At 37.5% G+C, this 13,268-nt stretch overlaps 1 protein-coding gene across 2 annotated transcripts in view; it reads right to left on the minus strand.

The window, feature by feature from the left end:
- LOC131843698 (vesicular glutamate transporter 1-like) overlaps window positions 1–13,268 on the minus strand; it is a 39,908-nt gene that overhangs the window by 5,444 nt on the left and 21,196 nt on the right. For both annotated transcript variants that reach the window (XM_059192390.1, XM_059192389.1), the window contains exons 2-6: window positions 11,765–11,945; window positions 8,852–8,970; window positions 8,187–8,301; window positions 980–1,154; window positions 8–108 (exon numbers count right to left, since the gene is read on the minus strand). In XM_059192390.1, coding sequence (XP_059048373.1) covers window positions 8–108; window positions 980–1,154; window positions 8,187–8,301; window positions 8,852–8,970; window positions 11,765–11,945 — 691 coding nt within the window. The remainder of the gene's footprint in view (window positions 1–7; window positions 109–979; window positions 1,155–8,186; window positions 8,302–8,851; window positions 8,971–11,764; window positions 11,946–13,268) is intronic.

Raw genomic sequence — 13,268 nt, forward strand, 5'->3', positions numbered from 1 at the left:
TAGTTACCTGTATGTACTTTAGTTCGGCCGGTGTTATGTGAGGATCTTTCTCTGGTGATTCCTTTACGACGAGCCACCATATTGTAGTCCATACCAGACCGCAGATACCTGTATAATTCAACCTTCAAATCAATATATAATATAGCTATTAATTACAAGAACAATTTATATGCTTTCCGAATGACCGTTCTTCACTTTCCCGGCATCAGATGCTCATGAGATTCTGAGTACCTACTGGATATAATTATGTAATAAGTATATAACATAAAATATGTCACTCTATAATACTGTACCTTTCAAACAGTCAAACACAGAGCCATACAAACAATTAGGAAATACTCCGTACCAAATAGTATTAATATTCGCCCATACAATACCATGTCAGGCTACTTGTTTGTCATCTTCGGATTTTTTTGATATATTAATACATATCACTTAACAGATTTGATACATTGGTTACGCAATGTCGGATGATGTAGAAAGTTGGGATTTCAACCATATAGACTTTGTAAAAATTCTACCTTTAGTAATCTAAATTTAACCTCCACGCATGAGTGGTATCACAATGCATGTGCATTGACATTTACTGAAATGTGTAAACATTATATTAATACTCATGTATTAATATGATTGTAAAAAGGTGTACAAAGTTCTGCTTCATAGCAGAAACTTTGTACACCTTTTTACAATATTGCTCAGACGGAAGAGTATGAAAATTCGCATATTTATAGTTATAGAGAAGAAGTGCAGAATGCTATTTTTTTTAAATATTACATTTTTAATAATACACATTGCCATTTATTTGACGCACACGCGCATATAACAAAAGACTTTAACGATAGAATTTTCAATCATATAATTATGGTCGAATTGGTAATAAATATTGAAATTTGGAATAAATATTTGAGCATTGGGCGACTATTACTTAATCCAATTGCTACAAAATGTTTACTCAAACTGTTTTAAATCCAGTACTTACCAAAGACGTAAAATATACCGGGCCATCCTGTATATTTGGCGAGTAGTGAACACACAGGCATAGAGACAACGGTGCCGGCGTAGCTGCCGCTGAACGCAAGTGTTGCAAGCCGTGCGCGCTCTTCGCTCGGCGCCCATCGTGACCACACTGCATGAATGCACGGATACGTAACACCCTGTATAATGATAATGACAATATTTAAATTTAGAACTCATACCAATGTCATAATCGCCAGTGTTTTTATGTGTGAAAAATGGAATGGTGCACCCGTTTGCGCTAACCGTTTGCCGGCGAGGCATCAGTGTAAGATGATAAGATGGATATGAGGTCAGGTCAGTTAGCCCATTGTGACAAATTCACCAGGAATTTATTTTGATGGTTTTCAGGGAAGTCAATCTGACATGGTACATTCCTAATAATAGGGTTGATGACCTTACTAGTACATATTTCTAATAATCCTCTTCCTACATTCCCTCGTAGGGGAAAAGGATTGTTTTATTTTTTTTATTTTATTAATTTTCTAATATTACACAATATATTAGATATTAGTAAATTTGTGTAAATTGTATCACGGAGGACATGGTTTTTGTCTAAAAAAAGCAGACAAAGGTAACAGTTAGTATTATTATAATTTATTTCTTTTAATATACCAAAACTAAACTTTTAAATGACTAGAAATATTTTTATTATTGTAGGTTATTATATAGTTATTACATGTTTTTACAGTCATTAAACTAATGGCTAATTAAAGAGTCATGGACTAGTGGTTTACTAGCCGAAAATATATTTATTAAATTAGTAGTGAATTCAAATAAGGTCGACATAAAAAAACTATCAATTTATATGTCGCAGAATCAACAAAGAGGCTCAATTGATTAGTTTCTACTAGAATAGCGCCATCTATTATCGTTGTTGGAAACGTCAAGCGGTTTGCTTGGGTGAGGTCGGTACAGGGTAAAGCAGTTTTAACGGTAATTACGAAACGGCACTTTGGAATTGGGGTCGAGCGCGAGAGGTTGTTCTTCACTCTGTACCGAACTTGCCGCGTTTTAATCCGTTTGCATCTGGCTGATCGTTGTTAAATTTATTATTTTGTTATCGGGAGTGAGTTAATAGACAATTATACTTTAAATCCAGACTATTATTTCTTGCCTACACCATGCCCAACATGGGTTCTGATGACGAGGTATCCCAAGTAGAGGAACTACCCTCGTTATCAGAAGTGGGATGCAACTCAAACGCCCCACGTGGTGTAAGTGACAGTGCTAACCAAGAAAAGTGCAAAGACAGTGCGCACGTGCTTGAAGGTAACACAGAGACGGAAAAATGGCGTTTTCTGTTAGAGCAGCAAAACAGAAACTTTATGGCTATCGTGCAGGCCATGAAAACTCCTTCTGCGACTGTAGATGTTCGCCTACCGGATTTTGACCCTGAAAAACGGAATGTTGAACCGCGTGCTTGGCTGGCAACAGCAGACATGTGTGTGTGCGATCCGAGTAGTCAAGGTGCGTCATTAATGATTGCCTTGAGCCGTGCACTCAAGGGAGAAGCCTCATCATGGTTGTCGTCCATATCTTACCCTGGGATGAAATGGAACGATTTCAAGGAACTGTTTATAGCCAGGTATGATTGTCCTGAGACTACTGCTTCTTTTCTAATCAATCTACATGGAAACAAACCTAAGGAGAACGAGTGTTTGGCTGCATATGCAGCTACCCTCATGACAACCATCATGTCTAAATGGAACGGCCTCACGATGGAGCAGATTGCTATCGCGACGGTGCTGGCTCATATCGCGAAGAATGATACGCGGGTCCAGCGATTGTCTTTTACTACCGACATCAAAACCCGCAACGATCTACACCGAGAACTGAAGGCTGTTTCGTTTCTGAAGAGGAGCGCCCCATCTGGTGGTGATGAACGTGAAGGTCCTGACGCGAAAAGGAACCGACCGAATTGGCCCAACGCTGTGCCCAAGTGTTTCAACTGTGGGAAACCAGGACACAGATTGGCGCAATGTCGCTCGAGGAGAGACCCAAAGGCACATGAAGAGCAATCGAGGACGACGGCGTCTAGCAGCGGCAGAAGTAACCAGACACCAGGGAGAGCCGATTGGATCACCTGCTTCAATTGCCGCGAACAAGGACACTACGCCTCCAACTGTCCTAAGAGGAGCACCACGGTTGATCCCGCCAAGGAGAAGCGAGTTGATGTGTGTCTTGTGGAGGCACCTACTGGATCCTTATGGCATTCTGGTGAGCAATTTTATTTTTATTATGACTCTGGTGCTGAGTGTTCGCTTGTTAAAGAATCTATGTCCTGTAAATTTAGTGGTAAACGAATTTATGAAAATGTCATTGACTGGTATTGGACAGACTTCTATTAGGTCGACTGTACAAATTTTGACTACTGTTGAGATTGACGGAATTATTTTTGAAATTCTTTTACACGTTTTACCTGACATTTGTTTGCGATATGGAATTATGATTGGACGTGAGGTATTATCAATTGGTCTAATAGTTCATATATCATCAGATAAGATACGATTTGAGAAAATACGGACAGTTCAGACATGTGACCTGGTAGTTGACTATAAAGACTTTGACACGATAGACACTGACGTTCCTCTTGAAAGAAAATCTGAATTATTGGATATTTTGCTATCTTTCAAAAATTGTTTTATTTCCGGTGTACCTACATCCCCTGCAGATACTGAACCCATGCAAATTCGCCTTATAGACTCCCATAAACTGTTAATCGACGTCCCTATAGGTTGAGCCCCGAGGAACGACAGGTTGTACGTAGCAAAATCGATGAATTGCTTAAGGCCAATATAATTCGCTGTAGTTCATCACCGTTTGCGAGTCCTATTCTTCTCGTTAAAAAGAAGGATGGCACGGATAGAATGTGTGTGGACTACCGCGAACTGAATGACAATACGGTACCTGATCGATTCCCATTACCGCTTATCTCTGACCAAATAGCCAGGTTGCGTGGAGGCCATTTCTTCACCATTTTAGACTTGGCGTCAATCCGCATTTCAAATGAATCTATAGAACGAACAGCTTTTGTGACGCCCGACGGGCAATTTGAATATTTGACCATGCCGTTCGGACTTCGAAACGCTCCCTCGGTGTTCCAGCGAGCTCTCATTCATGCGCTTGGGGATTTGGTGAATACTTATGTTGTAGTCTACATGGACGACGTGCTCATTGTCGCAGAAAACGTTGCCGAGGCTCTTGAGCGACTTCAGATAGTTCTTGGGGTCCTTTCAGATAAGGGATTCTCGCTTAATCATAAGAAATGTGCCTTCCTAAAACAGAAAGTGGAGTACCTCGGATTTGAAGTCAGTCAAGGGCAGATACGACCTAATCCTCGCAAAGTTGTTTGATATTACCACCACCCCAGACGGTATTATTGGTTTAGCCTCATACTTTCGTCAGTTCATAAGTTATGGCCCCGCTGTATACTTTGACCTCCGGTAATGGTCGGATCGAATGGAAACCCGAGTATGAGACCATAAGACAACAAATTTCTATTCTAACTAGTCAGCCAGTGTTATCGATTTATGATCCAGTACTAAAGACAGAGTTGCATACGGATGCGAGTGCGATTGGATATGGAGCCGTTCTTGTCCAGGTAAAAGAAGGTAAGACACATGCTGTTGCTTATTTCAGTAAGCGCACAACAGCTGCAGAGTCTAAGTATCACTCATACGAATTGGAGACCCTCGCTGTAGTCAACGCAGTTAAGCATTTCCGACATTATCTGCATGGTCGCAAATTTGACGTGGTCACAGATTGCAGTTCGTTGCAGTCGACTCGTAAGAAAACCGACCTAACGCCACGTGTTCACAGATTGGGCCTTCTTGCAAGCCTTTGACTTCGACGTTGTTCATCGTAGTGGTAAGCGAATGTCTCATGCAGATTTCTTTTCAAGGAATCCATTACCAGATGACGGAGAATCGAGAAGGTAAGCTGTAAACAAATTAATTTAGCCGAACTGAACGACAACTGGTTGATTGCAGAACAACAGAAAGATGGGGAGCTTTCGAAGCTCTTATCCGACTTGAAGGACGGAAAACTTCCTCCTGATGTAGCTAAGACCTATGAGCTTCGATCAGGCGTTTTGCATCGTAAAATTCAACGACGTGGTAGGACTCTGTGCCTTCCAATAATTCCAAGGACGTTTCGGTGGTCTATTATAAACAATGTACACGAAGGCTTGCTGCACCTTAGAAAAGGTTTACGAACTTTACTGGTTTGACAAAATGACGATGTACGAAAGTTTGTAGACAGCTGTGCTACGTGCAAAATTTCTAAGTCACATTCTGGCAAAGTACAGGCAAAAATGCACCCCATTCCTAAGGTAGCTATACCTTGGCACACCGTACATATTGACTACGGGAAAACTAAGCGGCAAGGATGACAGGAAGGAGTATGTGTTTGTGCTTGTAGAATAAGTACGTATTACTTCACCAACGCTAAACATTGACACAGCTAGTAGTATTAGGGCTTTGAAATCTAGTGTTTCACTATTTGGTGCGCCCAACCGTGTAATCGCCGACCAAGGTAGGTGCTTCTCCAGCAAAGACTTCAAGGACTATTGCGAGTCTGTTAACATTAAGCTTCACCTAATAGCGACAGGTAGTTCGAGGGCCAACGGCCAGGTGGAGCGCGTCATGAGCACATTGAAAAATATGCTTACTGCAATAGAAACAAGTAGTCGCTCGTGGCAAGATGCTTTGCCTGACGTGCAGCTGGCTCTCAACTGCACGATGAATCGAGTCACACAAGCCAGCCCCTTAGAACTTCTCATTGGGAGGGTTGCGAGGCCTTTAGATGTCCTATCAGTATTGGATGACGACCACGTAGTCGATATCGAGCAGGTAAGGTCACAGGCTGTGGAGAATATGGAGAACGGCTCAGCTTTGTACGTTTTGATTCTACCAAAGCTAAATTACAACCATTTACTATTGGTGACTTTGTACTGCTGCAAAATGAAGAACGAAATCAGACAAAGCTCGATCCTAAATACAAAGGGCCTTTTAAAATTGTAGAGTTACTGGAAGGAGACCGGTATGTACTCAAAGCTCTCAATTCGAATCGGACGTATAAGTATGCGCACGACCGTCTTCGAAAAATGCCTGATAGTGATAATTTTGACGACAAGGACTCTGACACTGACTCTAACCATGACTGTAGCAAAACTGACGAGACAAGACCGACTGACGAGACAGGACCGGCTGACAATGAAGGTGACCTTATGTGAGGAATGGGAAGAAGCAAATGCAGTATGCAAGTGACTCGGATTGCGTGCATTTCGATGTTGTTCGTGGCTGCGAGCCTAAGTGTTTACTTAAGGTTGGTGGCCAATGTCGGCATGGTGATGTAAGTAACTGCTAGGGTGCCAAGTAGGTGTAGTGTGTTGTGATCGGGTACCGGATGGAGGTCCCGTTGAGTTGCCGGATGGAGGCAATGTGTTGTGTTGTGATCGGGTACCGGATGGAGGTCCCGTTGAATTGCCGGATGGAGGCAATGTGTTGTGTTGTGATCGGGTACCGGATGGAGGTCCCGTTGAATTGCCAGATGGAGGCATTGTGTTACAGAGACTTGGTACCTAACAGAGCATTGCATACTGGATTTGATTGGAATGTTTCACGATTTTTTCTGAATATTGATTATGATTATGAACCTTATGTGAAATTATCAAACTGTGGTGATTATTTGCGATATTGAGATTCCCTTTATAAGATTTAGAGAGACTGTGTGAATCAAAATAAAATTGTGTGACTTTGTTTTCATCATCATTACATATCGGTCAGGGAGGCCGAGCAAAGGACGTTTTACTTTCCGTGAATTCTTGTTTCAGATGCTTCACACGAGGACGTGTGAAATGTCAAGATGGCCGTGTCGCAGAATCAACAAAGAGGCTCAATTGATTAGTTTCTACTAGAATAGCGCCATCTATTATCGTTGTTGGAAACGTCAAGCGGTTTGCTTGGGTGAGGTCGGTACAGGGTAAAGCAGTTTTAACGGTAATTACGAAACGGCACTTTGGAATTGGGGTCGAGCGCGAGAGGTTGTTCTTCACTCTGTACCGAACTTGCCGCGTTTCCCCGACTAATCCGTTTGCATCTGGCTGATCGTTGTTAAATTTATTATTTTGTTATCGGGAGTGAGTTAATAGACAATTATACTTTAAATCCAGACTATTATTTCTTGCCTACACCATGCCCAACATGGGTTCTGATGACGAGGTATCCCAAGTAGAGGAACTACCCTCGTTATATATTTAAGTATATTTGACTCTCCGGTGAAGAAAACATCTATAAATTAATCCGAGAGATGGCGGCAGAACTACCCCCGCCTCTTTTCTTAGAATCAAAATTATACCGGGCAAAATATTGGCATGTCAAGTGTTGCGTTCACTAAAGCATCGACAGTTAACAATGCCTCCGACTATAAAACATATATTTCAGTCATCAATATCAAATTCCTTAACACAAGTGCTCAAAACAAAATCACTTCAGCAATATAAAATTACCCAACCCAAAACACTGGGCAAATGCGAGAATACACTATAATTACGCAAATGCAAGAGATATTCATAAGTATGCACATTGCTTTAAAAAAATGTCTCTGTCTTTTCCATTTTGGATTACGGATTGTAAACCGTATGTTTCATTTTTATTAATTAAACACACGCAAATGGTTGCAATTAAACACATCTATAATATAGAAAGGTATATATACACAATATAATAGTTTAGTGAAACTAATAACCCACTAACTACTCTACAAATCCTTTGTTTAGCAGTCAAACCCTTACGGTGGGCCTAATTGCGGTATAAACATTTGACTTGGTTGATTTCTTTCTTGATGGAATGGAACAAGAAAATAAGTAGTTAGTACTTCTGCAACTTCAATAGTCGCTGTGTTTAGATCTTATATTAGTTTATTGGTATTTTATCGATGATAATATATATAGATGATAGTGTACGCTGGCGGGGCACCAGTCATGAGCAAGAAGTCAAGTCAGTTAATCAGCGAATTAATCACTATGGTTTGGCCAGTAACCACTATGGTCAACCTGATTGCTGACAATGCACTGATATAGCAATAGAAATAGTAGTAGAAGTAAGACTTTCATTACTAGGTACTATTAATGATTAGTCTTTTAGATAATACCTGCTACGTATACATACCTCAAATAGTCCTTCAACTACCCTCACGGCAATTAGCAAGGCTGTACTTGTGTACGCTAGTGGCGGGGTCAACAATGTCAGGAGTGACGTCGCTCCTATCCCAATGGCAAACACTCTGAAAATAAAGAATAGGATAGAAATTATAATTATTCGAATACACTTAACATTGAATAGTATTTTTTTTATTCTATAGCCGCATTCAGCCTGCAGATTAATTCAAGATGAGACGAGCAAGGTAACTTTGCTGGTGCTATTGTGAAAAGTTTATGTTTATAATGTTGTGCTAATACAAACTATTAAATGACTAACGTACTATCAATATATTAAAAATACAATTACAAAAAAATATATAATATAATGGACTAATTATATTATATATTTTTTTATTTAATTGACTAATTACAGCTGAGTTTTTATACAATCAATTTTGGAAACAAGATTTTGCGCCTGTTTCTTATCACAGTAAGAAGGATAAGAAGAATTGCATACATTATTTTGCCAATAATAAACCAAATATACTAGGAAAATACTTCTGCCTACTTCGACAAAACTATGGTGTGATGATAAAATATTAAATAATTAAGTACTATAATTTAAAGAATGCATGTGTAATCTGGATATATATTTATATTAAATGTGTTTGTGTTTTAGGAAATGGAACGAACCTGTTACCTCCTATTTTAGCAGCGAGCCAGCCGCCAGGTAGCTGGGTGATCAGGTATCCATAGAAGAAGGAACTGAGAATCAACCCCTTGGTTTGTGTGCTCCAATCAAATTCTGGTACCTAAAGTGAACCAAATGTAGGTTTTTTTTATAGACGTAAGTACATGTGTATCGATTGATTTAAAAAAAAATGTTCTGTTTTCATTAATAATGCGAAAATACTAATGCTACCTGTAGAATAACAAATAAAATTATCCGCTTTGAAATCTATTAGTCTATTGGTTGAGATGTGATCTGTGATATTCGAGGACAAATACATGGTTCAATAATGTTTTCCGAATAAATACTGTCTTCATGAGGTCTACCTATTTTTTGATAAATAAATGTGAAGTCAGCAGGAAAATATTGCTTTGATTTTATGAACCGTCAGTCAATTATTGTTACAAATGTGTAAGTTCGTAATGACAGAATTAAATTTAAATCTAAAATGAAAATTAACTGGAATCGAATTTGAGTGAAAATTTGTACACAGATAACCTATAATAAACCTTAAAATATAGGTGATATTATTCCTAATTTTTAATAGATACGGCCGCGTACCATTGTCAAAAATATTTAAATTAATCTTTACATAGTCTAAAATGAAGTTGCTTCCATTGTTAGTTTCGCTTATCTTTTAAACTACGCAACGGATTTTAATGCAGTTCTTAGCAAGGGATATAGATTCAAGAGGATGGTTTATATGCATAGTACATGTACACCAGTGCCCAGCCTGGGTGTGTATTAAGTAGCTAGTAAGGTATAAAACCGAAATAATCATAAAACCGCTTAATAATCTTAATTATGTTTACGGAATTTTTCAATACCGCCGAAACTAAGGACATAAACAATAAGCCATAAATATTTTTTAATATACATCGTTCCTGCACACTACCCCAAGTCACATACGAGGGATTATATCGGGTCAAATTTTTATAGCCTCTCAAAATCGAGAGGGTTTTCATGACCCTGTTATTGGTGATTTTACCTTACACACTTGTAGATTATAGTCGAATATCAATCTTATATCGAATGCAATAAGGATCGAAACGGTTGCTATTGTTAAAAGACAACATCGTATAAACAGTGTAGTACATTTCCTACGTAGTACTCAGTGCATATATGTCTCGTGATATCCTTGGTTTTTAACTGACGGAAAAACGACGAGAGCCGTAAGTAGATTTTATGTATGTCCACGTATAATTCTTTATAGGATAATCCGAATTGACTTTTTTTTTATATACCGTTAGCTATCATTATGTAGCGCGGTGGTTATCACCTCATCACGCGTTATATATGATGTGATGAGGTATCGTTACAGTGAGTATACTGGTGAAGTAATTGTATTTCTTTTACATTAGTAAGTTTATTGGATAGTGTGTTACATGGCTTATTAGTAACGCGTACATTCGACGCAGAGTCGAAACGTGGACATGTTTTTTATGTGGAGACGAAAACTAATAGAAGGGTCTCAAGTATTGATAGAAATATTACAAGTGTAGGTACAATTTAATATATATAAATAAAAATAATAAAGTACGGTACTGATAGACGTGATATTGAAATAAAAGTTTTGAAAATATTGAAAAGATACTGCGCTCTTTTTTAAGAGGAATTAGAAAAATAAATGAAGTTAGAATTCTAAATGTTATTTTAACCTTAAAGTTTTTATTTATAACTTCGAAAAAGAAGAATCTTAAATCATTTGGTGCTATAAAAATATTTGATGAAAGCTGTTATTTTTAAAATGGGTTTTCTATTGTCCATTGATTATACAAAAATAGATAGTCCTGTAGGAAAATTAAAAGGTTAACTCTACAATAAAGTGAAACATTATTGTTTCATAATTTAATACTGTCTCAAATTGACTTCTTTTATCAAATTTTTCTATTTTGGTATTTGTGGGTTCAATGAAATTCACCGAGTCCCTGTTAAGGTCCTAGTGAAGACATTTAAAGTGAATTTTTAATAAAATTCGAAGCTCTAAGATTAAAAGTAGTAGTAAGTGTCGCTAAACATTAATGGATGTCCATTGGCAGGTTGTTTAAACACGTTATGTATTGAATGTATGCAATAGTAATAAAAATATACTGCAGTACACTAAACCCAGGCCTCTGCGGTGATATCCGATACGCTCCGTGAGTTTTATAGATCGTATCACATTATTAAGTTGCGAAAGGAAAATTCGTGAGTACTTTTATAGTGAAAACAGCGCAATAATACAATAACCGTAATGATATTCATAATAAAAATCAACGATTAATTCAAAAAATTAATCAACGATCGGTTATGTTAAGCATAATAATGATGATACCAATATCTTTAGTATTTATTATTATTATACAGGAGCAGCTGGTGAAAATAAAAGTAATGAAAGCATGGACTTACAGTATCTTTAATAATGTTTCTGCTAGACTAGGAGACGAACCTATAGTATAAAATGAACTCCGAGCTTCCGATGTCTGTTCGCTTAGATCTTTGAAAATACGCAATGGATTTTAATGCAGTTTTTAGCAATAGATAGAGTGATTTAAGAAGTAGTTTTATATGTATAATACATAAATACCCGTGCGAAGTTATGTACAAATTATTTTCAATTAAAAATATACCTAATAATACCGAGGTAGATTTTGTAGAAAGTCGTCTGCATATACGTCAGTTGTACCAAAGTCACGTCTATTTCTGTATATAGTGACTCATGTAACAATCAGTTTCGTTTGTAAGTTGTGTATGGGTTGAAGGGTGAGAATGGGTCAGTTAAATTACGCATAACATACTCGTATTAGTCCTTCGGTATGGCAACGCTTCGTATGACGTAATGTCCGTATTGCTGTTTATGTACATAGGCAACGGTTATAGTATAAAAATTTACTCACAAATACAATAGTCCCATTATCCAGCTTGGTCTCGATGGGTTCCGTCATGGCGACAACCGCCACTGACAAGTTGACCCTTAGTGCGTACACGTTGAAAAACCCGAAGAATGCCAGGAGCGCAACCAGGTATCGTCTGTGCCGGAAGACACATCGTGATTCGCGGTCCTCTTTTATATAATCTCTGGAAAAAAACGTTTGTTAATAATTAATGCTGGCCTTTACAGCTTCACTGGACGATAGTTGACGAGTGCAGATAGCACTGCAAAACTGCGGAAGGACTGAAGGCCACCTCTCTTCTGATGGATTTGACTTTAGTTTGAGGGCACCGCTAGGTTTGAACCTCGGCTCAGGCCATTGTAATTTTGATGCCCGAAGTATCGTAAATATAGGGTAAAAAGTATATAGGGCAGCCGTAGTTTATTAATGTCGTGAAGTCATTAAATAATAACATTAATAATAATTTTTTTTTTGTCAAATAGTTGTGTACAATTTTTTGTTTATTATAGCCTCATAATGGGTAAATCTAGTTTTAATTAATAATACCACACTATGTTCATTTTAATTGTCTACCAAGATTTTGATGCAGATATGTTTCCCAACAATGTGCCCTACAAAATAATATATTGCACGTAATAAATACTAAACTGAATTAACTCAAAAATTGCGTATGTTCGAAAATCAACTTTAATATTTTTGAATTTATCATCAATATTCCAGAACGCGTTATTTTAGAGTTTACGCTGTTTAGTCTTATGTTTCGATATACGATGTACGAAGCTGCTTAGTACATAACTACATACATATAAGCAAGACAATACAAACGCAGATGACTTCGTACTAGCGTTTCCGCTAATAGACTTTGTACTAAAGTCTCTAGTAATACGCTGAACATCGACAAATTACATTTTATTGCCTCTCTCAAGTACAATGCAATAATGCAAAGAAAAATAAAAGATAAACTGATACAAAGTTACCAGTTATTGTAATAAAAATTCAATATACAATGATAACAAATCGTTTCATTCATTTATAATTTAAGAGCCACGCTCTTGTCGGTGGAGCTATTGTCACTTTTCACGATCTTCCATCATACTCTTTAAACATTTATACGTCACGACTCCAGTTTTTATATTATGTATAGATAACTTTGCAGTTGCAATTGCGAACCGCCAGTAAATGTAACTCTGATAAGGTTTGAACTGCGTCACACGATTAAGTTTAAGATAACTATGTATATGTACCAATACTTAACAAATGTAATTAAAACTGTTAAATCTAGGAAATAATAAGAATAATAGCTGTCGAAAATTCACATTTAGTCCCAAGGTAAGCAAAGCTTGTGTTATTGGTACTAGACAACTGATATAAATAATTAAATATATTTTTTGTAAGTAAATACATAATATATATAGAAAACATCTAGAACGATAAAAATAACAATCATACGCATGGATATATATATTTGTACTTTGCGAGGAATTGAACTGCTACCATCGAAAGTAAA

The sequence above is a fragment of the Achroia grisella genome, unplaced genomic scaffold, assembly GCF_030625045.1.
Source record: "Achroia grisella isolate CSIRO2021 unplaced genomic scaffold, CSIRO_AGI_Agris_v1 utg327, whole genome shotgun sequence".
NCBI lineage: Eukaryota > Metazoa > Arthropoda > Insecta > Lepidoptera > Pyralidae > Achroia > Achroia grisella.